The sequence below is a fragment of the Oncorhynchus tshawytscha genome, linkage group LG12 (genome assembly GCF_018296145.1).
Source record: "Oncorhynchus tshawytscha isolate Ot180627B linkage group LG12, Otsh_v2.0, whole genome shotgun sequence".
NCBI classification, from domain to species: Eukaryota; Metazoa; Chordata; class Actinopteri; order Salmoniformes; family Salmonidae; genus Oncorhynchus; species Oncorhynchus tshawytscha.
Window position 1 is genome coordinate 68,654,989 of NC_056440.1, and position 27,293 is coordinate 68,682,281.

A 27,293-nucleotide genomic window follows, 5' to 3' on the forward strand; every position below is an offset into this window, starting at 1 on the left:
AATTGATTTTATTGATGTATTATATTAAGTTAAAATAAGTGTTCATTCAGTATTGTTGTAATTGTCATTATTACAAATAAAATAAAAAATTGTCCGATTAATCGGTATCGGTATTTTTGGTCCTCCAATAATCAGTATCAGCGTTGAAAAATCATAATCGGTCAACCTCTACTACCTATGCCCCTCCCCCCACTAGAATCCCCATACTGTAATGAAGACAGCTTCTCCATCCTGGAGGGGGAAATCAATCATTTCCAGGACCAGGGACCTAAATGCCAGAACCGGACAAGAACCTGACACCCTCCGCACACAGGGGGACAAACACCTGCCTGGAGGTGACAGCATTCCCTCCCCCTTATGCCCGCCTAGGCACAACTGACAACATAGCCAACAAAAACTGGTCACAACTCCTGCAGCTCTGTCGCACGCTGGTTATGTCCAGTACATAGTCAATGGTAGGCTTAGAGGGGACTCCTATGATAGGTACACCTATAGCTCATCTCTTGGCAGTAGTACTGTAGACTACTTTGTCACTGACCTCAACTCAGAGTCTCTCAGAGCGTTCAGTCAGCCAACTGACACCCCTATCAGACCACAGCAAAATCACAGTCTACTTGAACAGAGCAATGCTCAAGCATGAGGCATCAAAGCCAAAGGATCTGAATAATATTAAGAAATGCTGTAGATGGAAGGAATGTAGTGTGGAAACCAACCAAAAAACAAAACAATTGAGCAACAACAAATCAAATCCCTTTTAGACAACTTCCTGGACAAAACGTTCCACTGTAATAGTGAAGGTGTAAACTTGGCAAAGAGAGTATATTTGACCTCTCAGCTTCCCTATCAAATCTAAAAATCTCAAATAGAAAACTGAAGACAATGAACAACAAAGACAAATGGTTTGATGAAGAATGCAAAAACCTAAGAAAGAAATTGAGAAACTTGTCCAACCAAAAACGTAGAGACCCGGAAAGCCTGAGTCTACGCCTTCACTATGGTGAATCACTAAAACAATACAGAAATACACTACGGAAATAGAAGGAACAGCACATCAGAAATTGGCTTAATGTAATTGAAGAATTCATAGACTCTAACCCCTTCTGGGAAAATTGGAAAACACGAAACAAACGACAAAGAACTATCCAAAATGGAGATATGTGGGTAAACCACTTCTCCAATCTTTTTGGCTCTAACAAATGACAAACAGCAAATAACATATACATAACTATTAAAGACTACCAGAACCCACTTGATTCTCCAATTTCTTTCAATGAACTACAGGACAAAATACAAACCCTCCAACCAAAAAAGGCCTGTGGTGTTGATGGTATCCTCAATGAAATGATAAAATATATAGAACCCATTTCCCTCTGTTTGTGAGGTATGGGGTCCGCTCACCGACCAAGAATTCACTAAATGGGACAAACACCAAACTTATACTCTGCATGCAGAATCCTGCAAAAACTATCCTCTGTGTACAACGTAGAACACCAAATAATGTATGCAGAGCATAATTATGCCAATACCTGCTAATTATCAAAATCCAGAAAAGAGCCAATAAATTCTTCAACCACCTTAAAGGAAGCTATTCCCAAACCTTCCATAACAAATCCATCACCTACAGAGAGATGAACCTAAGCAAAACACACCCCACAGAGCCCCAGGACAGCAACAAAATTTGACCTAACCAAATCATGAGAAAACAAAAAGATAATTACTTGACACATTGGAAAGAATTAACAAAAAAACAGCGCAAACTAGAATGCTATTTGGCCCTAAACGGAGAGTACACAATGGCAAAATACCTGACCACTGTGACTGACCCAAACTTAAGGAAAACTTTGACTATGTACAGACTCAGTGAGCATAGCCTTGCTATTGAGAAAGGCCACCGTAGGCAGACCTGGCTCTCAAGAGAAGACAGACTATGTGCACACTGCCCACAAAATGAGGTGGAAACTGTTTCTCCTCCTGCCCAATGTATGACCATTAAAACATACAGTGGGGCAAAAAGTGTCAGCCACCAATTGCCTGTTGAGGCCTGTAATTTTCATCATAGGTACACTTCAACTATGAAAGACAAAATGAGAAAAAAAATCCAGAAAATCACATTTGGGGTATTTTGAATGAATTTATTTGCAAATTATGGTGGAAAATAAGTATTTGGTCACCTACAAACAAGCAAGATTTCTGGCTCTCACAGACCTGTAACTTCTTCTTTAAGAGGCTCCTCTGTCCTCCACTTGTTACCTGTATTAATGGCACCTGTTTGAACTTGTTATCAGTATAAAAGACACCTGTCCACAACCTCGAACAATCACACTCCAAACTCCACTATGGCCAAGACCAAAGAGCTGTCAAAGGACACCAGAAACAAAATTGTAGACCTGCACCAGGCTGGGAAGACTGAATCTGTAATAGGTAAGCAGCTTGGTTTGAAGAAATCAACTGTGGGAGCAATTATTAGGAAATGGAAGACATACAAGACCATTGATAATCTCCCTCGATCTGGGGCTCCACGCAAGATCTCACCCCGTGGGGTCAAAATGATCACAAGAACGTTGAGCAAAAATCCCAGAACCACACGGGGGGACCTAGTGAATGACCTGCTGAGAGCTGGGACCAAAGTAACAAAGCCTACCATCAGTAACACACTATGCCGCCAGGGACTCAAATCCTGCAGTGCCAGACATGTCCCCTTGCTTTAGCCAGTACATGTCCAGGCCCATCTGAAGTTTGCTAGAGAGCATTTGGATGATCCAGAATAAGATTGGGAGAATGTCAGATGAAACCAAAATAGAACTTTTTGGTAAAAACTCAACTCGTCGAGTTTGGAGGACAAAGAATGCTGAGTTGCATCCAAAGAACAGCATACCTACTTTGAAGTATGGGGTTGGAAACATTATGCTTTGGGGCTGTTTTTCTGCAAAGGGACCAGGACGACTGATCCGTGTAAAGGAAAGAATGAATGGGGCCATGTATCGTGAGATTTTGAGTGAAAACTTCCTTCCATCAGCAAGGGCATTGAAGATGAAACGTGGCTGGGTCTTTCAGCATGACAATGATCCCAAACACACTGCCCGGGCAAGGAGTGGCTTCGTAAGATCATTTCAAGGTCCTGAAGTGGCCTAGCCAGTCTCCAGATCTCAACCCCATAGAAAATCTTTGGAGAGAGTTGAAAGTCCGTGTTGCCCAGCAACAGCCCCAAAACATCACTGCTCTAGAGGAGATCTGCATGGAGGAATGGGCCAAAATACCAGCAACAGTGTGTGAAAACCTTGTGAAGACTTACAGAAAACGTTTGACCTCTGTCATTGCCAACAAAGGCTACATAACAAAGTATTGAGAAACTTTTGTTATTGACCAAATACTTATTTTCCACCATAATTTGCAAATAAATTCATTAAAAATCACACGTGATTTTCTGGAGTTTTTTTCTCATATTGTCTGTCATAGTTGAAGTGTACCTATGATGAAAATTACAGGCCTCTCATCTTTTTAAGTGTGAGAACTTGCACAATTGGTGGCTGACTAAATACTTTTTTGCCCTACTGTATTTCCCTCAGATTACACAGATCCACAAAGAATTTGAAAACAAACCCGATTTTGATAAACTCCCATATCTACTAGGTGACATACCGCGGTGCGCAAGATTTGTGACCCGTTGCCGCAAGAAAAGGTCAACCAGTGAAGAACAAACACCATTGTAAATACAACACGTTTTTATTTTTTTCCCCATTTGTACATCGTTACAACACTGTATACATAAATACGACATTTTGTAATGTCATTATTCTTTTGGAACTGCCGTGAGTGTAATGTTTACTCTTCATTTTGATTGTTTATTTCACTTTTGTATATTATCTACTTCACTTGCTTTGGTAATTTAATGTTTCCCATTCCAATAAAGCCCGTTAAATTGAATTGAGTTTCAGAAGAAATATCTTTGTTTCTTGCCATTTTGAGCCTGTAATCAAACACACAGATGCTGATGCTTAAGATACTCAACTAGTCTAAAGAAGGCCAGTTTTATTGCTTCTTTAATCATCCTTTTTAAAAATGATCAACTTGGATTAGCTAACACAACGTGCCATTGGAACACAGGCGTGATGGTTGCTGATAATGGGTTTCTCTACGCCTACAGTATGTAGATATTCCATTGAAAATCAGCCGTTTCCAGCTACAATAGTCATTTACAACATTAACCATTTCTACACTGTATTTCTGATCAATTTGATGTTATTTTAATGGGGAAAAATGTGATTTTCTTTCAAAAACAAGAACATTTCTAAGTGACCCCAAACCTTTGAACAGAAATATATTTCTATATATATTTCTGTTCAAAAGTGTATGAAAATGTTAACATTCCAACCATGAGGCCACTAGGTCATTTTAATACAGGAAAGGTTTTTGAGTGATGTCACTGGACAGACAAAGCACTACACTGAAGAGGTTCCTCTCTGAGTGTGCTGTGTGGGGAACAAAACATTTCTCACATGCAGGGACTTGTCATACACACATTCCACAAAACACATGTTAGTTGGATTCACAGATCAGAATATATTGTAGTAGTGAGAGATTCTATGACTCACAGTTGACATAATGGAGAGAACTGTCTTGCAGAGAGTGGCCTGAAACCCCATGTGCAATACTACATTTCCCCCAAGGGATACAATAAAGAAATGTAATGGACTATCGTTTCGCTTTGCTTATTTGAGCTGTTCTTGCCGTAATATGGACTTGGTCTTTTACCAAATAGGGCTATCTTCTGTATACCACCCCTACCTAACTGATTGGCTCAAACACATTAAGAAGGAAAGAAATTCCACAAATTAACTTAACAAGGCACACCTGTTAATTGAAATGCATTCCAAGTGACTACCTCATGAAGCTGGTTGAGATGATGCCAAGTGTGTGCAAAGCTGTCATCAAGGCAAAGGGTGGCTACTTTGAAGAATCTCAAATATATAAAATATATTTTGATTTATTTAACACTTTTTGGGTTACTACATGATTCCTTGTGTTATGTCATAGTTTTGATGTCTTCACTATTATTCAACAATGTAGAAAATAGTACAAATAAAGAACCCTTGAACGAGTAGGTGTGTCCAAACCTTTGACTGGTACTGTATGTTCTCTCTTCAACTGGTTTGGGGACATTTCTAACAGCTGAATATGGTCTCTGCATTTCCAAGCTGAAGGTGCCATCCACATTCCTTAAATGTTCTTCTTTGAGGTTTTTATGACCTGGAAGTCTCTTACTATTGCCTGATCTCTTAGTCTCACCGAGTCTCTTAGTATCACTTAGCTTTCCTGCAATGTTGTTGATGCTGAGTCTGTTGAATAAAATTATATCCCTACAATATTTCTCAATTCTTTCTTCATGTTACACCACAAAAGAAAACCCTTTCAAAAGTTTTCCAATTCAAATGAACCCCAGTTCTACCGATCTAAGTGCATTTGATAAATGTTTACCCATAGTCTTTTGCACATCTCTAGGGTAGGGGTTCCTAATCTTTTTCAGCACAGGACCCAAATGAGAAATGGACTACTTCCATGACCCAAATGATGAAGAAATAGTGTGTGATTTATAGATGTATTCTCATAACTCGCGACCCACCTCTCACATGCCCAGGGCCTCTATTCTAGGGTGATGGATGCCCTATGCTAAGCGCATGCGATGGCCTGTGGGTTTAAGACATGCACCAATGAGTATGATAAATCTCCTTGTTTTGTAGCTACAGTAGAAAAAAACATTTCAGCAGATGACACAGTCCTGACTGGCCTGCTGGACAGCGAAACTCTGCTTGGGTTGGCTCTGGGGAGGTGGATATTACTGTGAGATGAGCTGGGTGTTGTCTGTATGAGCGCGAATGGAGTATGAGCGCGAATGGAGTATGAGCGCGAATGGAGTATGAGCGCGAATGGAGTATGAGCGCGAATGGAGTATGAGCGCGAATGGAGTATGAGCGCGAATGGAGTATGAGCGCGAATGGAGTATGAGCGCGAATGGAGTATGAGCGCGAATGGAGTATGAGCGCGAATGGAGTATGAGCGCGAATGGAGTATGAGCGCGAATGGAGTATGAGCGCGAATGGAGTATGAGCGCGAATGGAGTATGAGCGCGAATGGAGTATGAGCCAAACCAAGGAGTATGGATCAGCTTGTTTATCATCAAAGGAATTTATCCCAAATGAATTATACTGCATGGCTGTATTGCATACAGTTTCTATGACCTGGGTATTGTGGATTTATATTGACTGTCATACAGTTATATTTCTGGTTCCGAGAATAGCCTACCAGTTGGAAAAGGAAACTGTTTACTCTACGGCTGCCATTAAATCCATACTCTCTTTGTTAGAGGTCCTGGGAGCCATTGCCCTAAAAGGCAAGCTGAAGGCACAAATGTTAATATGTAACCTATTATACTTTCTGAAAGACAAAGGGACAGTTAGGGGTTTGAGAACAGAAACTTGGCTTCTCCCTACAATTGTATTTTATCTTTATTGAACCTTTATTTAACGAGGCATGTCAGTTAAGAACAAATTCTTATTTACAATGATGGCCTACACCTGCCAAACCCAGACGACGCTGGGACTCCCAATGGGACCTATGGGACACCCAATCACATCCGGTTGTGATACAGCCTGGATTCGAATCAGGGTGTCTGTAGTGACACCTCTAGCACTGATATGCAGTGCCTTAGACCGCTGCGCCACCTGGGAGCCATCTCCTCCATCAATACATGTCCCAGACATTTCTAAATCTAGGCCTAATCAGATTCAATAAAAACACATGGGCTTATTGGTATGGGAGAGTGTGCTGCTTCACTGATCCTATTAATATAGCCTTTCCAATTAAAGTGGTAGTGTGTTCCACTGGTAAGATCCCCATGGGGACTGCAACCTGTTTCTAGGCTATAACACACGGCCTGGAGGAGAGGAGGGTCAGGTTTGGAGTGATGACGTCACTGTCTCAAGTGGTGGAGGAGAGGCCTCCTGCATTGTGGGACCTGCTATATTTCATTAGTCTAATTTTGTTTTGGCCTAAATGACAAGGGGTTTACTCTCTTATTCCTTTTTTCCCTCTTCTCTCGTTCCCCTCCTCCTTCCCTCTTCTCTCTAATGTGAGTCACACCCACAGGAAGCCATGTGGCAGAGCAGTAATGTTGTCCTGACCTGTAGTGAGACTCTATAGACCTGTCACACTGTTTTAGCCAGCCTTTATTGAAGCATAAACTAGACATAGTTGTCTTGAAAATCATGGAATATGTAGTTGCTGACTTTATCCAGTTTTAGGATCCCTGCCCCCACGCTTTATTTAAGTTCTCTATAAAATGAGAGTCACAAACTTGGTACACTGTTACACTAGGCGTTCCTTACACAGTTTTAACCATCTGCTACCCATGTGTTTTGTGACAGTGGGCTTTGCTTCTGTTTTGACAAAATATTCGAATGGTATACCACTATAGGCTAAGGCTAGCCACATCTCCAGATCCCTCACGCTCTCCCGCTCTTTTAGGCCGAAGGCACTTGTTTTTGACTGCCCTTTTGGATAAAGGGAAGGGAAGAATGAAAGCGGCGTTCACGTTGCCAGAGCATATGGTAACGAACAGACCCATCAAAACAAGTCCTCTCTCACACCCTCACTCATTACCTGGTCCACGTTGTCCACAAACTATTTTAGCCTTTACCCCACTGTCTCCCTCCCTCCCCCCTCTTATACTCTCTCTCCCTCCATATTTCAATTTCACCTCTCTCTTTCCATCTGGAGAGCTTCAATTGTGAGGAGAAACAGAGCGTACTGATAGTTCTGCTATAGTCTGACTGATGCAGCAGAGCTTTGAGGAAGTCTTGGCTATTATGAAAGCTGGTCAGTGGGGAAAGAGGGTCTGGCCTTTGATCACACTATGATGTGGACACTGTTTTTATTTCTCGTCCTCTCTTCCTCTTGCTTTCTCAGAGGGCAGTGATGCTGGGTACTGTGGGCAGGATTTATTAAGGCCAAGGGTGTGTGTTTAACCACTATTTTAAGCGTTCTTTTGTTCAAGGTTGTAAAGATTTGTGTCGTAACTTGCTGTTTTCTTCCTCTCTCGCTCACAGGGCAGTGATGCCTGGTATGGTGATGTTTCGGCGGCGCTGGTCAGTTGGCAGTGATGACCTAGTGCTGCCCGCCCTCTTCCTCTTTCTACTGCACTGCATCTGGTGAGTACTGCGTTTGGATGTTTTTCTCTGTGACTGTATGTTCCTGTGTCTGTCTGTGGTCCGGAGTCCCCTCACCAAGCTAAAAGTATGAAGCTGTATATGAGATGGAATACTTACCCCCCCCAAAATGTTGTCTGAACCATGGGTGTGTCATCTGTGTGACCATGCCCCTCTCTCCCCCTCCCCTGCAAGGCTGGTGGTTCTGTCTGTGGTTCTGTTCGGCCTGCCCTATGGCTCAGACCAGTCCTGCTCGGTCACCCTGGTGGACCATGGCCGGGGGTACCTGGGCATCTTGGTCAGCTGCCTGATCTGTGAGAGCGCCATCATATGGCTGAGTATGAGAGGCAGCATCCTCTACACACAGCCCAGAGAAGCTGTGCAATATGTCATCTACATACGACTAGGTAAGACACACCCGCATGTTATCACAGACACACTATATACAGTTGAAGTCGGAAGTTTGCATACACATAGTTTGGAGTCATTAAAACTCGTTTTTCAACCACTCCACAAATGTCTTGCCAAAACTATAGTTTTTTAACAAGTCGGTTAGGACATCTACTTTGTGCATGACCTAAGTCATTTTTCCAAAAATTGTTTACAGACAGATTATTTAACTTAAAATTCACTTTATCACAATTCCAGTGGGTCAGAAGTTTACATACACTAAGTTGACTGTGCCTTTAAACAGCTTGGAAAATTCCAGAAAATTATGTCATGGCTTTAGAAGCTTCTGATAGGCTAATTTACATCATTTGAGTCAATTGGAGCTGTACCAATGTATGTATTTCAAGGCCTACCTTCAAACTCAGTGTCTCTTTGCTTGACATCATGGGAAAATCAAAAGCAATCAGCCAAGACCTCTGGAAAATAATTGTAGACCTCCACAAGTCTTGTTCATCCTTGGGAGCAATTTCCAAATGCCTGAAGGTACCACGTTCATCTGTACAAACAATAGTACGTAAGTATAAACACCATGGGAACACGCAGCCGTCATACCGCTCAGGAAGGAGACGTGTTCTGTCTTCTAGAGCTGAACATGCTTTGGTGCGAAAAGCGCAAATCAATCCCAGAACAACAGCAAAGTACCTTGTGAAGATGCTGGAGGAAACCGGTACAAACGTATCTATATCCACAGTAAAACGAGTCCAATATCGACATAACCTGAAAGGCCGCTCAGCAAGGAAGAAGCCACTGATCCAAAACGGCCATAAAAAAGCCAGGCTACGGTTTGCAACTGCACAAGGGGACAAAGATGGTACTTTTTGTCCTCTGGTCTGATGAAACAACAATAGAACTGTTTGGCCATAATTGACCATCTTTATGTTTGGAGGAAAAAGGGGGAGGCTTGCAAGCCGAAGAACACCAACCCAACCGTGAAGCACGGGGTTGGCAGCATCATGTTGTGGGGGTGCTTTGCTGCAGGAGGGACTGGTGCACATCACAAAATAGATGGCATCATGAGGTAGGAAAATGATTAGGATATATTGAAGCAACATCTCAAGACATCTGTCAGGAAGTTAAAGCTTGGTTGCAAATGGGTCTTCCAAATGGACAATGACCCCAAGCATACTTCCAACGTTGTGGCAAAATGGCTTAAGGACAACAAAGTCAAGGTATTTGAGTGGCCATCAGAAAGCCCTGACCTCAACCCTATAGAAAATGTGTGGGCAGAACTGAAAAAGCATGTGCGAGCACGGAGGCCTACAAACCTGACTCAGTTACACCAGCTCTGTCAGGAGGAATGGGACAAAATTCAACCAACTTATTGTGGGAAGCTTGTGGAAGGCGACCTGAAACGTTTGACCCAAGTTAAACAATTTCAAGGCAATGCTACCAAATACTAATTGAGTGTATGTAAACTTCTGACCCACTGGAAATGTGATGAAAGAAATAAAAGCTGAAATAAATCTCTACAATTACTTTGACATTTCACATTCTTAAAATAAAGTGGTGATCCAGTTTGCCAAAAGGCACCCAAAGACTCTCAGACCATGAGAAACAAGATTGTCTTTGGCCTGAATGCCAAGCGTCACTTCTGAAGGAAACCTGGCACCATCCCTACGGTGAATCATGGTGGTGGCAGCATCATACTGTGGGAATGTTTTCAGTGTCAGGGACTGGGAAACTTGTCAGGATTGAGGCAAAGATGAACAGAGCAAAGTATAGAGAGATCCTTGATGAAAACATGCTCAGGACCTCAGACTGGGCGAAGGTTCACCTTTCAACAGGACATCGACCCTAAGCACACAGCCAAGACAAAACAGGAGTGGATTTGGGACAAGTCTCAATGTCCTTGAGTGGCCCAGCCAGAGCCCCAGACTTGAACCCGATCAAACATCTCTGGAGAGACCCGAAAATAGCTGTGCAACAACGCTCCCCATCCAAGCTGACAGAGCTTGAGAGGATCTGCAGGGAAGAATGGGAGAAACTCCCCAAATAAAGATGTGCCAAGCTTGTAGCGTCATACCCAAGAAGACTCGATGCTATAATCACTGCCAAAGGTGCTTCAACAAAGTACTGAGTAAAGGGTCTGAATACGCATGTAAATGTAATATTTTGGTTTTGAATTTTTTATAAATTAGCAAAAATGTTTAAAAAAAATGTTTTTGCTTTGTCATTATGTGTGTAGATTGATGAGGGGTAAAAACAAAATGTAATCAGTTTTTGTATTATGTTAGTTAGTCTTATCCTATGTTGAAAACGTCAAGGGGTCTGAATACTTTCCGAAGGCACTGTATGTTAAGTGTGACTATACAGTTGAAGTCAGAAGTTTACATACACCTTAGCCAAATACATTTAAACTCAGTTCACAATTCCTGACATTTAATCCAAGTAAAAAATCCCTGTCTTAGGTCAGTTAGGATCACCACTTTATTTTAAGAATGTGAAATGTCAGAATAATAGTAGAGTGATTTATTTTGGCATTTGTTTATTTCATCACATTCCCAGTGGGTCAGACGTTTACATACACTCAATTGGTATTTGGTAACATTGCTTTGAAATTGTTTAACTTGGGTCAAATGTTTTGGGTAGCCTTCCACAAGCTTCCCACAATAAGTTGGGTGAATTTTGTCCCATTCCTCCTGACAGAGCTGGTGTAACTGAGTCAGGTTTGTAGGCCTCCTTGCTCGCACACGCTTTTTCAGTTCTGCCCACACATTTTCTATAGGATTGAGGTCAGGGCTTTGTGATGGCCACTCCAATACCTTGACTTTGTTGTCCTTAAGCCATTTTGCCTCAACTTTGGAAGTATGCATGGGGTCATTGTCCATTTGGAAGACCCATTTGCGACCAAGCTTTAACTTCCTGACTGATATCTTGAGATGTTGCTTCAATATATCCTAATAATTTTCCTTCCTCATGATGCCATCTATTTTGTGAAGTGCATCAGTCCTTCCTGTAGCAAAGCACCCCCACAACATGATGCTGCCTCTCCCGTGCTTCACTGTTGGGATGGTGTTCTTCGGTTTGCAAGCCTCCCCCTTTTTCTTCCAAACATAATGATGGTCATTATGGCCAAACAGTTCTATTTTTGTTTTATCAGACCAGAGGACATTTCTCCAAAAAGTATGATCATTTCTCCATATATGCTGTTGCAAACTGTAGTCTTTTTTATGTCTGTTTTGGAGCAGTGGCTTCTTCCATGCTGAGCGGCCTTTCAGGTTATGTCGATATAGGACTTGTTTTACTGTGGATATAGATACTTTTGTACCTGTTTCCTCCAGCATCTTCACAGGGTCCTTTGCTGTTGTTCTGGGATTGATTTGTACCTTTCACACCAAAGTACGTTCATCTCTAGGAGACAGAACGTGTCTCCTTCCTGAGCGGTATGATGACTGCATGGTCCAATTGGTGTTTATACTTGCGTACTATTGTTTGTACAGATGAACGTGGTACCTTCAGGTGTTTGGAAATTGCTCCCAAGGATGAACCAGACCTGTGGTGGTCTACAATTTTGTTTCATAGGTCTTGGCTCATTTCTTTTGATTTTCCCATGATGTCAAGCAAAGAGGCACTGAGTTTGAAGGTAGGCCTTGAAATACATCCACAGGTACACCTCCAATTGACTCAATTAGCCTATCAGAAGCTTCTAAAGCCATGACATAATTTTCTGGAATTTTCCAGGCTGTTTAAAGGCACAGTCAACTTAGTGTATGTAAACTTCTGACCCACTGGAATTGTGATACAGTGAATTATAAGTGAAATAATCTGTCTGTAAACAATTTTTGGAAAAATGACTTGTGTCATGCACAAAGTAGATGTCCTAACCAACTTGCCGAAACTATAGTTTGTTATTAACAAGACATTTGTGGAGTGGTTGAAAAACAAGTTTTAATGACTCCAACCTAAGTGTATGTAAACTTCTGACTTCAACTGTAAATAAGGTATTTAGTTTTTCTTTTTTTTTATGCATTTGTTTTTCTTTTTTACTTCCCTAAGGCACTGTATACTCAACCTGTTCTCAGAATATCCTGTCTAATTTCACAATATTGAGTAATGTTGTTTCCCTGTGTTTCACTTCCCTCTCTTCCTCCCTGCTTTCTCTTTCAGCCATCTTGTTGGTGGAGTTGGTATATGCAGTGGTGGGGATCGCCTGGCTTTTCCAATACTACCAACCGTGCTCTGATGTCACTGCCAAGAACCTTGCTTTGGGTGAGTTCGAGAGGGAGTATGAGGGAGCAGCAATCAATGGAGTAAGCATGTTGTAGACTAGAGTAATCTTCAAAGAGAACAAGGACGGACTTGTAAAACAAAGTAATGGAGTAGAAATGCCCATGGGCATGTTTCGCTTTTCTTACACATTTGCGTGGTTCGATATCAAGATCACAATATATCAAAACTATCCTTTCTCCTCCCTGTCTCCCCCAGGGATTGTAGTGTGCAATTGGCTGGTGATTTTCAGCGTGTGCTTCACCCTCATGTGTACCTTTGACCCCACGGGACGTACCTTTGTCAAACTGAAAGCCACCCGGCGACGCCAACGCAACCTCACCACCTACACCCTCAGGTTGGTACCCTCATCCCTGCATACTACCGTCTGTACACCCTTAGGTTGGTACGATCTGCCCTACACACTACCATCTCTAAACCCTCAGGTTGGTACCCTCTGCCCTACACACTACCATCTCTACAGAGTATACCACCTGCACCCTCAGGTTGGTACCCTCTTCCCTACACACTACTACCGTCTGCCCTACACTCTACTACCCTCTCTGCACCCAGCACAGCACACTAAGGTAACCATCCTGCTGTGCCTCCCTTCCTCAGACACCGGCTAGAGGAGGGCCAAGCCAGCAGCTGGAGCAGGAGACTGAAGTTCTTCATGTGCTGCACCCGAGCCCAGGACACACAGTCTGTGAGGGAAATATAATTATTGTTCCTCTATCCGTCACACAACTTCCTGCATGATACAATCTATTCAGTGAGAAACAATGGTTGTGGTTAGGATCTGTTCTTGTGGTTCATGGTTCAACCTCTATCTCTCCTCTCCCGTTAGGATGCGTATTCCGAGGTGGCCAGCCTGTTTGCAGAGTTCTTCAGAGATCTGGACATTGTGCCTAGTGACATCATAGCTGGCCTGGTGCTGCTTCGCCAGAGACAGAGGTCTAACAGAGGTGCCATCCTGGACCAGGTAACGGGATGGGGACCAAGGTGGAGAGAAAGAGAGAGGGATGGGGGGATAGGTAAAATGCTAACAGAGTTGGAGGGCCTGTGTGTGTTTATGTTTGACATGGTCTTACTAGTACTGTATATTCCAATGTGTGAAATTGTGTTGTTTTTCTCCCTCAGGCCAACAATGACATTTTAGCCTTCTTATCAGGAATGCCTGTAACTCGCAACACCAAATACCTGGACCTTAAGAACTCGGTGAGTGTGTGTTTGTGGATTATATTGAACCTCTAAGGCAGCGGTGTAGCCTCTGTCTCTGATGTATTTTTAACATTGTGTGTGTCCCTCAGACGGAGATGGGCATGTACAAGGAGGTGTGTTACTACATGCTGTTTGCCCTGGCAGCGTATGGCTGGCCCATGTACCTGATGAGGAAGCCTGTCTCTGTTTTGGATGTATTTTTAACATTGTGTGTGTGTCCCTCAGACGGAGATGGGCATGTACAAGGAGGTGTGTTACTACATGCTGTTTGCCCTGGCAGCGTATGGCTGGCCCATGTACCTGATAAGGAAGCCTGCCTGTGGGCTGTGCCGCCTGGCCAGCTCCTGCCAGTAAGTCTGCCTGCCTCCCTCCCATCCCATGCACTTACACCGGTTTCACATTTCACATTCATCAGTATTGACAAAGTGGTAATCCACTGGGACAATAACACTCTGGTCAGACCCCACTCTCTGACACAGTGGGTAAACATTGGAGCACTGACACACAGCGTGTTCCACTCCACTGTTCAGACAAAACACTGACCCATGCACTAACCACTTGACTAGTGATACAAAGACCTAAATACACTGAATCACACAGATATGTTTGTGTTTTAGACTCACACACTCAATCTAAGGACCTATTGTAGTAATCTCTCCATCTCGCTCTCTCTTCCTCTCTCGTCTCTTTGTGTCTGTCCACTACTCTCTCTCTCTCCCTCCCTCCATCTCTCTCTCAGCTGTACATCAGGGTCTGGCTCTAGGCTGTCCCAGACAGTGACAGTGGAGGAGGATAACTGTTGTGGCTGTAATGTCCTGGCTATCCGTCGCCACTTCCTGGACAGAGAGCTGAAGCAGGTCCATGTTGTCTACACATCCTGGCACGATGCGGTGAGTACCAAATGGACGCGTGACAGACTTCGAGGTCAGGGGTCAGTCTGGACAATTACCAGGCATGAGTAGAATACGGAAGATACAACATGCAGTGTTAGTAGAAGCAAATTGCAAAGTACAGATGAACAGGTGTATGATTTGTCATATTGTCTGTCAGTCAACAATCTGCTGAATCACTCTCCTTAGAATTGTTTCTCTAAACGATTCCTCAATGATATATTGCACTTAGTTCCCTCAATGATATATTGCACTTAGTTCCCTCAATAATGCAGTATATGTAATATAACACCTTATATTGCTCTGTACCAAGGGAAGTAAATCACACTGCCAAGTGGCTGACTGGATAAATACTATCCCAATCACATCCAAAATATTCCACCTGTTAATTATTTTCCGTTTGCAGAGGGAAGTTGCTGTAGCGAGAAAACGAGCACTCAAAACACACTGACTGATTTGTAAAGCAGACTTCTCTGTTAACTGGGCCAAGTCTGACTTTCCATCCATTAAACCACACCATGCAGGCTAGCTAGCAGAGAGTGGAGGGTCTGGACTCTGCAGACTCATCACAGAGGGAGTTAGGCCAGGACACTCCCTGATGGAAGTCATCATTATAGTCCTTGGCTGTTTCTTCTGCATGCCTTTGATTGATGTGTGTAACCAAAAGAAATAGATTTAGCTGCTACCTCTCACTATTCTCTTTCTCCCCTTCATAGGTTTATGAGACACCTTTCTTTGTGGCTGTGGATCATGGGAAAAAGAAAGTTGTCATCAGCATTCGAGGAACCCTGTCCCCCAAAGTAAGACACAGTGACAAACCAATGACTCACAAGTGACTGACCAGAGAGTCATCTAACTCCCAAGGTTGTGTCCCAAATGGCAATCTATTCCCAATTTATTGCAACACTTGACAAGAGCTTCTGGTCAATGTTGTGCATGTAGTGTTTAAAAATAGAGAGAGGGTGATGGCATCTCCCAAAAAGACTGCAACAACCTACACAGTCCACTATATAGGCCAAAGGGTGCTATTTGGGATGCAGACAATGACTCACAAGTGAATGACCAGATAGTCACCAAAGTCCATGTCAGTCAATCATGGAGCACAATACAATGTTATGCAGTACAACGACTTTCAGTGAAGTTAAATTCCTCACAGTTCTATGACATCAAATTCCCATGAAACCTCTCCGTCTTCAACTGAACTCCCACACCCCCTCTCTTGTTGGCTAAACATTCTATGGGCTCAATTTTGCTCAAGTACTGTAAAATCACTATACTTTATAATTTATGAGGTAACTTTTCTTAGTGTCCAAGGAAAGGAGAGTATTATTTAACTGGAGCAGGAAGAGAATGTGTTGCACTTGCTAGCAGTATTCAGAACTCCCCTCGAATATGTGTCAACCCATCTATTTAAAATGTCACAGTTATTTTTCTCACATCAAAATAGTTTTTTCTTTACTTGAGGAAATAGAGCTCTGTCTCTCTGTCTCTCTGTCTCTCTGTCTCTCTGTCTCTCTGTCTCTGTCTCTGTCTCTGTCTCTCTGTCTCTCTGTCTCTCTGTCTCTCTGTCTCTCTGTCTCTCTGTCTCTGTCTCTGTCTGTCTCTCTGTCTCTCTGTCTCTCTGTCTCTCTGTCTCTCTGTCTCTCTGTCTCTCTGTCTCTCTGTCTCTCTGTCTCTCTGTGTCTCTCTGTCTCTCTGTCTCTCTGTCTCTGTGTCTCTCTGGCTCTCTGGCTCTCTGTGGCTCTCTGTCTCTCTGTCTCTCTGTGCTCTCTGTCTCTCTGTCTCTCTGTCTCTCTGTCTCTCTGTCTCTCTGTCTCTCTGTCTCTCTGTCTCTCTGTCTCTCTGTCTCTCTGTCTCTCTGTCTCTCTGTCTCTCTGCTCTCTGGCTCTCTGTCTCTCTGCTCTCTCGCTCTCTCGCTCTCTGTCTCTCTCGCTCTGTCTCGCTCTCTCGCTCTCTCTCACACACACACTGGCTCTCTCGTCTCTCTGTCTCTCTCGCTCTCTGTCTCTCTCGCTCTCTGTCTCTCTGGCTCTCTGGCTCTCTCTCTCTCTCGCTCTCTGTCTCTCTCTCTCTCTCTCTCTCTCTCTCTCGCTCTCTGGCTCTCTCGCTCTCTCTCTCACACACACACGGTCTCTCTGTCTCTCTCGCTCTCTCTCACACATACACACACGGTCTCTCTCGCTCTTTCTCACACACACATGGTCTCTCTGTCTCTCTCTCTCTCTCTCTCTCTCGCTCTCTCTCACACACACAGTCTCTCTTGGTCTCTCTCTCACACACACACTGTCTCTCTCTCTCTCTCTCACACACACACACTGTCTCTCTCTCTCTCTCTCTCTCACACACACTGTCTCTCTTGTCTTTCATCTTTTGTTATCACCTCCTCCACTTAAAGTTATGCTCCGGCAACTAAGAAAGTATTTTTTAAACCTCACACTTTGGTCTAGATGTGTCAATGTGTAGTTCATACATGCATAATCTATGAGCAGAATTACTGTTATACCTCAATTAGCCACGAAATCCCTAGTTTGAAAGCGACTGTTTTCTTCAAGCTGTGCTGTGTCAATGTGGCCCAGCCCCTTAGCAATTCGAGTTCTGGCCAATGAGTACAGTCCCTCGCATTTGAAAGGGTCCGTGGCACAACTGAATGCATTCAACCAAAATGTGTCTTCTGCATTCAACCCAGCAACTGAATCAGAGAGGTGCCGTGTGGCTGCCTTAATTGACATCTGCCTTGCTCAAGGGCAGAAGGGCAGATTTTTCCACGTTGCCAGCTCAGACATTCGAACAAGCAATCTTCCGGTTACAGTCCCGACGCTCTAACCGCTAGGCTACCTGCCGCTGAGTGACAGCTAGTATAGGCCTGCCCAGTGTAATCCAATGAGGTTGCCGGGAGACAGAGAGCAATGATATGGTGTACATATCTGCACGCGTGAAGTAGTACACAATTTTCAGGGACCACTTTTGGCTCGTGAGTGCTACTTTCAGAACTAGTGGCTAAACAGTTTACAAAAGTACCAGAGAATCTCTTTAAGTGCATGTAGTAGTATAATAACATGTTTTTTCTCTCTCTCGCGTGTGTGTGTTATGTTAGGATGCCCTGACGGATCTCACAGGGGACTCTGAGCGTCTGCCAGTGGAGGAGCAGCATGGAAACTGGCTGGGCCACAAGGTAAGAATGCATTCACCCAGCCAGAACTAGTCATATCAAAGGTTCCCTTGGGTGTCTCTTCACCCTCTTACAAGCCATCCCCAAGAGATATTGGTCCAATATGCTCCCAAAGAACAGGGGCCATTTCACTTCTCAAAAGTGGAATGATTTATAGATGTAAAATGAATAGATTAAAATTATTTAATAGAGGCTGAAGTGAAGCAAAGATGAATGGAATGTAACAGTCTGCCTCTCCCTCTCTCCCCTCCCTTCCTCTCTTCTTCTCTCAGGGGATGGTTTACTCAGCAGAGTACATTAAGAAGAAACTAGAGCAGGAAATGATCTTGTCACAAGCCTTTGGAAGAGATTTGGTACATGAGTGATGAATATGTGGATATGTCTCAGTGTGGAGTGTGGTAGAAAGGATTTGTGTATATTAGTTGAAATGTAATACGTTTGTCTAACTAACACTTTCATGGGAACAGAGCATTAGAAGAGTGTGTGTTCGCGTGTGTACAAGTCTAAACCTAATGTTTTTCTCAGGGTAAGGGAACCATGCACTACGGGCTGGTGATAGTGGGACACTCCCTTGGTGCCGGTACTGCAGCCATCCTGTCCTTCCTGCTCCGCCCCCAGTACCCCACACTGCAGTGCTACTCCTACTCTCCACCAGGTGGCCTTCTGAGGTAACCATGGCCTTCATCATGTCATCAAACTATATGGGTGATGTATTTGCTCGGCCCATTGCTTGTAGCCACTTGTAGCTATTGCAACAGGACAGAAAGCACCAAGACCTACTCGGATCAAGAACTTTGCATCAGACATCCATATCCCATTGCTTGTATAGGCTGGAATTGCATTGGGAACTAAATTACCGATAGTACACTAAACACGCACACTGAAACGTCTCACCTTCAACCGTCATAAGATCACTGTGTAACATGTCCATGTGTGTCTTTCAGTAGATATTAGCCTCTATTATGGGGCTCGTTTCTTTCAGTAGATATTAGCCTCTATTATGGGGCTCGTTTCTTTCAGTAGATATTAGCCTCTATTATGGGGCTTGTTTCTTTCAGTAGATATTAGCCTCTATTATGGGGCTCGTTTCTTTCAGTAGATATTAGGCTCTATTATGGGGCTCGTTTCTTTCAGTAGATATTAGCCTCTATTATGGGGCTTGTTTCTTTCAGTAGATATTAGCCTCTATTATGGGGCTTGTTTCTTTCAGTAGATATTAGCCTCTATTATGGGGCTCGTTTCTTTCAGTAGATATTAGCCTCTATTATGGGGCTTGTTTCTTTCAGTAGATATTAGCCTCTATTATGGGGCTTGTTTCTTTCAGTAGATATTAGCCTCTATTATGGAGCTCGTTTCTTTCAGTAGATATTAGCCTCTATTATGGGGCTTGTTTCTTTCAGTAGATATTAGCCTCTATTATGGGGCTTGTTTCTTTCAGTAGATATTAGCCTCTATTATGGAGCTCGTTTCTTTCAGTAGATATTAGCCTCTATTATGGGGCTTGTTTCTTTCAGTAGATATTAGCCTCTATTATGGGGCTCGTTTCTTTCAGTAGATATTAGCCTCTATTATGGGGCTCGTTTCTTTCAGTAGATATTAGCCTCTATTATGGGGCTTGTTTCTTTCAGTAGATATTAGCCTCTATTATGGGGCTTGTTTCTTTCAGTAGATATTAGCCTCTATTATGGGGCTCGTTTCTTTCAGTAGATATTAGCCTCTATTATGGGGCTCGTTTCTTTCAGTAGATATTAGCCTCTATTATGGGGCTTGTTTCTTTCAGTAGATATTAGCCTCTATTATGGGGCTCGTTTCTTTCAGTAGATATTAGCCTCTATTATGGGGCTCGTTTCTTTCAGTAGATATTAGCCTCTATTATGGGGCTTGTTTCTTTCAGTAGATATTAGCCTCTATTATGGGGCTTGTTTCTTTCAGTAGATATTAGCCTCTATTATGGGGCTTGTTTCTTTCAGTAGATATTAGCCTCTATTATGGGGCTTGTTTCTTTCAGTAGATATTAGCCTCTATTATGGGGCTTGTTTCTTTCAGTAGATATTAGCCTCTATTATGGGGCTTGTTTCTTTCAGTAGATATTAGCCTCTATTATGGGGCTCTTTCAGTTTCTTTCAGTAGATATTAGCCTCTATTATGGGGCTTGTTTCTTTCAGTAGATATTAGCCTCTATTATGGGGCTTGTTTCTTTCAGTAGATATTAGCTCTATTATGGGGCTTGTTTCTTTCAGTAGATATTAGCCTCTATTATGGGGCTTGTTTCTTTCAGTAGATATTAGCCTCTATTATGGGGCTTGTTTCTTTCAGTAGATATTAGCCTCTATTATGGGGCTTGTTTCTTTCAGTAGATATTAGCCTCTATTATGGGGCTCGTTTCTTTCAGTAGATATTAGGCTCTATTATGGGGCTCGTTTCTTTCAGTAGATATTAGCCTCTATTATGGAGCTCGTTTCTTTCAGTAGATATTAGCCTCTATTATGGGGCTTGTTTCTTTCAGTAGATATTAGCCTCTATTATGGGGCTCGTTTCTTTCAGTAGATATTAGCCTCTATTATGGGGCTTGTTTCTTTCAGTAGATATTAGCCTCTATTATGGGGCTTGTTTCTTTCAGTAGATATTAGCCTCTATTATGGGGCTCGTTTTAGCCTCTATTATGGGGCTTTCTTTCAGTAGATATTAGCCTCTATTATGGGGCTTGTTTCTTTCAGTAGATATTAGCCTCTATTATGGGCTCGTTTCTTTCAGTAGATATTAGCCTCTATTATGGGGCTCGTTTCTTTCAGTAGATATTAGCCTCTATTATGGGGCTTGTTTCTTTCAGTAGATATTAGCCTCTATTATGGGGCTCGTTTCTTTCAGTAGATATTAGCCTCTATTATGGGGCTTGTTTCTTTCAGTAGATATTAGCCTCTATTATGGGGCTCGTTTCTTTCAGTAGATATTAGCCTCTATTATGGGGCTCGTTTCTTTCAGTAGATATTAGCCTCTATTATGGGGCTCGTTTCTTTCAGTAGATATTAGCCTCTATTATGGGGCTCGTTTCTTTCAGTAGATATTAGCCTCTATTATGGGGCTCGTTTCTTTCAGTAGATATTAGCCTCTATTATGGGGCTCGTTTCTTTCAGTAGATATTAGCCTCTATTATGGGGCTCGTTTCTTTCAGTAGATATTAGCCTCTATTATGGGGCTCGTTTCTTTCAGTAGATATTAGCCTCTATTATGGGGCTCGTTTCTTTCAGTAGATATTAGCCTCTATTATGGGGCTCGTTTCTTTCAGTAGATATTAGCCTCTATTATGGGGCTCGTTTCTTTCAGTAGATATTAGCCTCTATTATGGAGCTCGTTTCTTTCAGTAGATATTAGCCTCTATTATGGAGCTCGTTTCTTTCAGTAGATATTAGCCTCTATTATGGGGCTCGTTTCTTTCAGTAGATATTAGCCTCTATTATGGGCTCGTTTCTTTCAGTAGATATTAGCCTCTATTATGGGGCTCGTTTCTTTCAGTAGATATTAGCCTCTATTATGGGGCTCGTTTCTTTCAGTAGATATTAGCCTCTATTATGGGGCTCGTTTCTTTCAGTAGATATTAGCCTCTATTATGGGGCTCGTTTCTTTCAGTAGATATTAGCCTCTATTATGGGGCTCGTTTCTTTCAGTAGATATTAGCCTCTATTATGGGGCTATTATGTTTCTTTCAGTAGATATTAGCCTCTATTATGGGGCTCGTTTCTTTCAGTAGATATTAGCCTCTATTATGGGGCTCGTTTCTTTCAGTAGATATTAGCCTCTATTATGGAGCTCGTTTCTTTCAGTAGATATTAGCCTCTATTATGGGGCTCGTTTCTTTCAGTAGATATTAGCCTCTATTATGGGGCTCGTTTCTTTCAGTAGATATTAGCCTCTATTATGGGGCTCGTTTCTTTCAGTAGATATTAGCCTCTATTATGGAGCTCGTTTCTTTCAGTAGATATTAGCCTCTATTATGGAGCTCGTTTCTTTCAGTAGATATTAGCCTCTATTATGGAGCTTGTTTCTTTCAGTAGATATTAGCCTCTATTATGGAGCTCGTTTCTTTCAGTAGATATTAGCCTCTATTATGGGGCTCGTTTCTTTCAGTAGATATTAGCCTCTATTATGGAGCTCGTTTCTTTCAGTAGATATTCGCCTCTATTTTTTAAATTTTTTTATTTCACCTTTATTTAACCAGGTAGGCAAGTTGAGAACAAGTTCTCATTTACAATTGGGACCTGGCCAAGATAAAGCAAAGCAGTTCGACAGATACAACGACACAGAGTTACACATGGAGTAAAACAAACATACAGTCAATAATATAGTATAAACAAGTCTATATACAATGTGAGCAAATGAGGTGAGAAGGGAGGTAAAGGCAAAAAAGGCCATGGTGGCAAAGTAAATACAATATAGCAAGTAAAACACTGGAATGGTAGTTTTGCAATGGAAGAATGTGCAAAGTAGAAATAAAAATGGGGAGCAAAATAAATAAATAAATGAATTAAATACAGTTGGGAAAGAGGTAGTTGTTTGGGCTAAATTATAGGTGGGCTATGTACAGGTGCAGTAATCTGTGAGCTGCTCTGACAGTTGGTGCTTAAAGCTAGTGAGGGAGATAAGTGTTTCCAGTTTCAGAGATTTTTGTATTATGGGGCTTGTTTCTTTCAGTAGATATTAGCCTCTATTGTGGGGCTTGTTTCTTTCAGTAGATATTAGCCTCTATTATGGGGCTCGTTTCTTTCAGTAGATATTAGCCTCTATTATGGGGCTTGTTTCTTTCAGTAGATATTAGGCTCTATTGTGGGGCTTGTTTCTTTCAGTAGATATTAGCCTCTATTATGGGGCTTGTTTCTTTCAGTAGATATTAGGCTCTATTGTGGGGCTTGTTTCTTTCAGTAGATATTAGCCTCTATTATGGGGCTTGTTTCTTTCAGTAGATATTAGCCTCTATTATGGGATTTCTTTCTTTCAGTAGATATTAGGCTCTATTATGGGGCTTGTTTCTTTCAGTAGATATTAGGCTCTATTATGGGGCTTGTTTCTTTCAGTAGATATTAGGCTCTATTATGGGGCTTGTTTCTTTCAGTAGATATTAGGCTCTATTGTGGGGCTTGTTTCTTTCAGTAGATATTAGGCTCTATTGTGGGGCTTGTTTCTTTCAGTAGATATTAGGCTCTATTGTGGGGCTTGTTTCTTTCAGTAGATATTAGCCTCTATTATGGGGCTTGTTTTTTTTGCCTTGTGGCAAAGCTGAATAACCTCTATAAAGCTGCCAGTCCCCTCAAACTGGATTTGGATTTGCAATGTAAATCATGGTGAAAGAGGTTGTGTAACATAGGACATGTTCCAGTGCTCTGCCAGTCCAGTGCTGTTCTGAGAAGGTCATTTGTGGTTAGAACTGGTTCTAGATTATCTCTGCTGATCAGATGAGGTAGAGGCCTTTTGTCAAGTCATCCAGTTTCTAGGTTCTAGCATAAAGCAGGGAACTCAGAAGAATCATCTCTGTATACACCAGTGTTTTCTGTGCTGAGATCTTCTTCATATTTGTCAGTCGTGTCTCGTGATCTAGTCCATTTGTCTCTAATCTTATCTATTGATATTGATTAGATCCCAATCCCGTTTATGACACCGATGTCGAGATCTTGGATTCTTTTTATCGAAGGGCAACTCATCGCTGGCCCTGATTCCTCTACACATCGACGCTTGCTGTGGAGAGATGTTGAATTATTTATCCAGTTGGAATGAGATCAGACTCATGATTTTTGTGTGTGGAAAACATCTGGTTGGAAATTCAGCAGCAACAGTTTGTGGTGACGGAGGGAAAGAGAAGGGTACACATCACACTCTGACCCGCTCTTCCTTTTTTCACATCCTCTTTCACTTTTTGTGTCTCTGACAAGCATTTCGCTACACCCGCAGTAACATCTGCTAAATATGTCTATGTGACCAATAAAATTAGATTTGACTCTCCTCATCGTTTTGTTTCTACAGTGAGGATGCCATGGAGTACTCCAAAGAGTTTGTCACTTCTGTCGTTTTGGGAAAGGACCTTGTCCCAAGGTATGTCATCTATGTAGAAACCCCACCTATTTCAAGTATCATATCTGTCATGGTGTACAGCTGTACTCATTTCTCTCCTGTTTGTCTCCCATAGGATCGGTCTCTCTCAGTTGGAGGGGTTTCGGCGCCACCTGCTGGAAGTCTTACAGAAGAGCGACAAGCCCAAGGTAGCGCATGTACAGTTGAAGTCGCAGGTTTACATACACATATATTTATTTTAAACTGCAAAACTCTTACGCACCACTGCACTTTGTATACCAGGGTTGGCTGGCCTTCTCTAGTCACTTGTAGGCTCAGTCACTGGTATACTTTTATTTACAAAGCCATTTTGGGTTTACTACCTTTTTATTTGGGCATTTTTATTGTTCAGAAATGTGGTGGGTACTCTATTCGTTCGCTGGACTTTTTCCTGCTAACTGTTCCAAATGTCCGAACTGAATTTGGTTAAAGGGCTTTTATGTACTCTGTGCCATCATCTTGGAACTCCTGACAAAATATTTTAAACTGGAAGAATTTGTCCCGATGAGTATTTTTAAATCACTGATGAATGATCTTGAGACTGATTCTCTGACCTGTCAATGTTTTTAATTAGCTGTTTTTGATTTTGTTATACTATGGTTTTTACTAAATTACTTGTAGTTTTTCATGTTGTTTGTCTGTTATTTTTGTAATGACTTGGTGCTGCCCATCTTGGCCAGGATGCTCTTGAAAAAGAGATTTTAATTCTCAATGAGCCCTTCCTGGTTAAATAAAGGTTAAACAAAATAAATAAAACTTAGGTTGGAGTCATTAACTTGGTTTTCAACCACTCCACATGTTTCTTTTAACAACCTATAGTTTTGGCAAGTCAGTTAGGACATCTACTTTGTGCATGACACAAGTCATTTTTCCAACAATTGTTTACAGACAGATTTATTCACTTATAATTCACTGTATCACAATTCCAGTGGGTCAGAGTTTACATACACTAAGTTGACTATGCCTTTAAACAGCTTGGCAAATTCCAGAAAATTATGTCATGGTTTTAGAAGCTTCTGATAGGCTAATTGACATCATTTGAGTGGACCTGTGGATGTATTTCAAGGCCTACCTTCAAACTCAGTGCCTCTTTGCTTGACATCATGGGAAAGTCAAAAGAAATGAGCCAAGACCTCTGAAACAAAATTGTAGACCTCCACAAGTCTGGTTCATCCTTGGGAGCAATTTCCAAACGGCTGAAGGTACCACGTGTACTATTGTTTGTACAGATGAACAAGTATAAACACCATGGGACCACACAGCCGTTATACCGCTCAGGAAGGAGATGCGTTCTGTCTCCTAGAGATGAAAGTACTGTGGTGCGAAAAGTACAAATCAATCCCAGAACAACAGCAAAGTACCTTGTGAAGATGCTGGAGGAAACCGGTACAAACGTATCTATATCCACAGTAAAACTAATCCTATATCGACGTAACCTGAAAGGCCGCTCAGCAAGGAAGAAGCCACTGCTCCAAAACCACCATAAAAAAGCCAGACTACGGTTTGCAACTGCACAAGGGGACAAAGATTGTACTTTTTGGATAAATGTCCTCTGGTCTGATGAAACAAAAATAGAACTGTTTGGCAATAATGACCATCATTATGTTTGGAGGAAAAAGGGGGTGGCTTGCAAGCCGAAGAACACCATCCCAACAGTGAAGCACGGGGTAGGCAGCATCATGTTGTAGGGGTGCTTTGCTGCAGGAGGGACTGGTGTACTTCCCAAAATAGATGGCATCATGAGAGAGGGAAATTATGTAGATATATTGAAGTAACATCTCAAGATATCAGTCAGGAAGTTGAAGCTTGGTCGCAAATGGGTCTTCCAAATGGACAATGACCCCAAGCATGCTTCCAACGTTGTGGCAAAATGGCTTAAGGACAATAAAGTCAAGGTATGGCCATCACAAACCATGACCTCAATCCTATAGAAAATGTGTGGGCAGAACTGAAAAAGCGTGTGCAAACAAGGACTCAATTACACCAGCTCTGTCAAGAGGAATGGGCCAAAATTCACCCAACTTATTGTGGGAAGCCTGTGGAAGGCTTCCTGAAACGTTTGACCCAAGTTAAACAATTTCAAAGCAATGCTACCAAATACTAATTGAGTGTATGTCAACTTCTGACCCACTGGGAATGTGATGAAAGAAATAAAAGCTGAAACAAATCCTTCTCTCTACTATTATTCTGACATTTCACATTCTTAAAATAAAGATCCTAACTGATCTAAGACAGGGAATCTTTACTAGGATTCGATGTCAAGAATTGTCAAACTGAGTTTAAATGTATTTGGCTAAGGTGTATGTGAACTTCCGACTTTAACTGTATTTCCAATTAGATAGCAAAGTGTGTGTGTGTGTCAACACTGTGCTGTAACCGCTATCAGTATAGGTTGTAACTGCTGATATCTCCCTGCCAGTGGAGGATCATTGCAGGGGGCACTAAGTGCATTCCTAAGTCCGAGCTGCCTGTTGACGACGGCCCCCAGCCCCAGACAGCCCCCGTGCCCCCCAGCACCCGTCTCTGGCTGCATCCCAGTGATCTCAGCATCGCCCTGTCAGCCTCCACCCCCCTCTACCCCCCGGGCAAGGTCATCCACGTGGTCCACAACCACCCCTCAGAGACATGGTAAGAGCCCTGGCATTACAATGATGGCACAAGAAAGTTTATTGGTCACATGCACAGGGTCACAGATGTCGTTTCAGGGTACTATGGAATCCTCTTTATATAGTAGTAATAAAAAGTCCAAATAGAATAGAAAAAGATCACAGGACGGCATATACTGTATATTGACACATATTTACAGCTTGTTTTAAATTCTATACAGCTGCAGCAGTTAAAGGTAGTTAAGTATGTAAACAAGGATACTTCTCCATAGAGTGACGAGTGAGTAACAAGGAGAAATGTCCATTGTGGGTTGAGGGGAGGTAGGGGCGGGCGGATAAATGTCCGTTGAGGGGAGGTAAAATGAAGTCCGGGGGGCAGGAGAGGGACAGGGGGAGCAGGTAGCTGCCTCGTGGTGGCTATTCAGCAGCCTGATGGTCTGGAGGTAGAAGC

The 27,293-nt window shown here is 42.4% G+C and overlaps 1 protein-coding gene across 2 annotated transcripts in view; it reads left to right on the forward strand.

Moving 5' to 3' along the window:
* LOC112263816 (diacylglycerol lipase-alpha-like) overlaps positions 1 to 27,293 on the forward strand; it is a 49,101-nt gene that overhangs the window by 10,657 nt on the left and 11,151 nt on the right. The window contains exons 2-19 of one of the 2 annotated variants that reach the window (XM_042330979.1): positions 8,103 to 8,204; positions 8,397 to 8,608; positions 12,759 to 12,860; positions 13,077 to 13,215; positions 13,304 to 13,363; positions 13,476 to 13,563; positions 13,705 to 13,839; positions 13,998 to 14,075; positions 14,168 to 14,250; positions 14,387 to 14,428; positions 14,818 to 14,968; positions 15,685 to 15,768; positions 18,063 to 18,140; positions 18,410 to 18,490; positions 18,663 to 18,805; positions 24,150 to 24,218; positions 24,313 to 24,385; positions 26,656 to 26,864. In XM_042330979.1, coding sequence (XP_042186913.1) covers positions 8,110 to 8,204; positions 8,397 to 8,608; positions 12,759 to 12,860; positions 13,077 to 13,215; positions 13,304 to 13,363; positions 13,476 to 13,563; positions 13,705 to 13,839; positions 13,998 to 14,075; positions 14,168 to 14,250; positions 14,387 to 14,428; positions 14,818 to 14,968; positions 15,685 to 15,768; positions 18,063 to 18,140; positions 18,410 to 18,490; positions 18,663 to 18,805; positions 24,150 to 24,218; positions 24,313 to 24,385; positions 26,656 to 26,864 — 1,922 coding nt within the window. In that variant the 5' untranslated portion in view covers positions 8,103 to 8,109. The remainder of the gene's footprint in view (positions 1 to 8,102; positions 8,205 to 8,396; positions 8,609 to 12,758; positions 12,861 to 13,076; positions 13,216 to 13,303; positions 13,364 to 13,475; positions 13,564 to 13,704; positions 13,840 to 13,997; positions 14,076 to 14,167; positions 14,251 to 14,386; positions 14,429 to 14,817; positions 14,969 to 15,684; positions 15,769 to 18,062; positions 18,141 to 18,409; positions 18,491 to 18,662; positions 18,806 to 24,149; positions 24,219 to 24,312; positions 24,386 to 26,655; positions 26,865 to 27,293) is intronic. The other variant, XM_042330980.1, reaches the window with a different exon arrangement.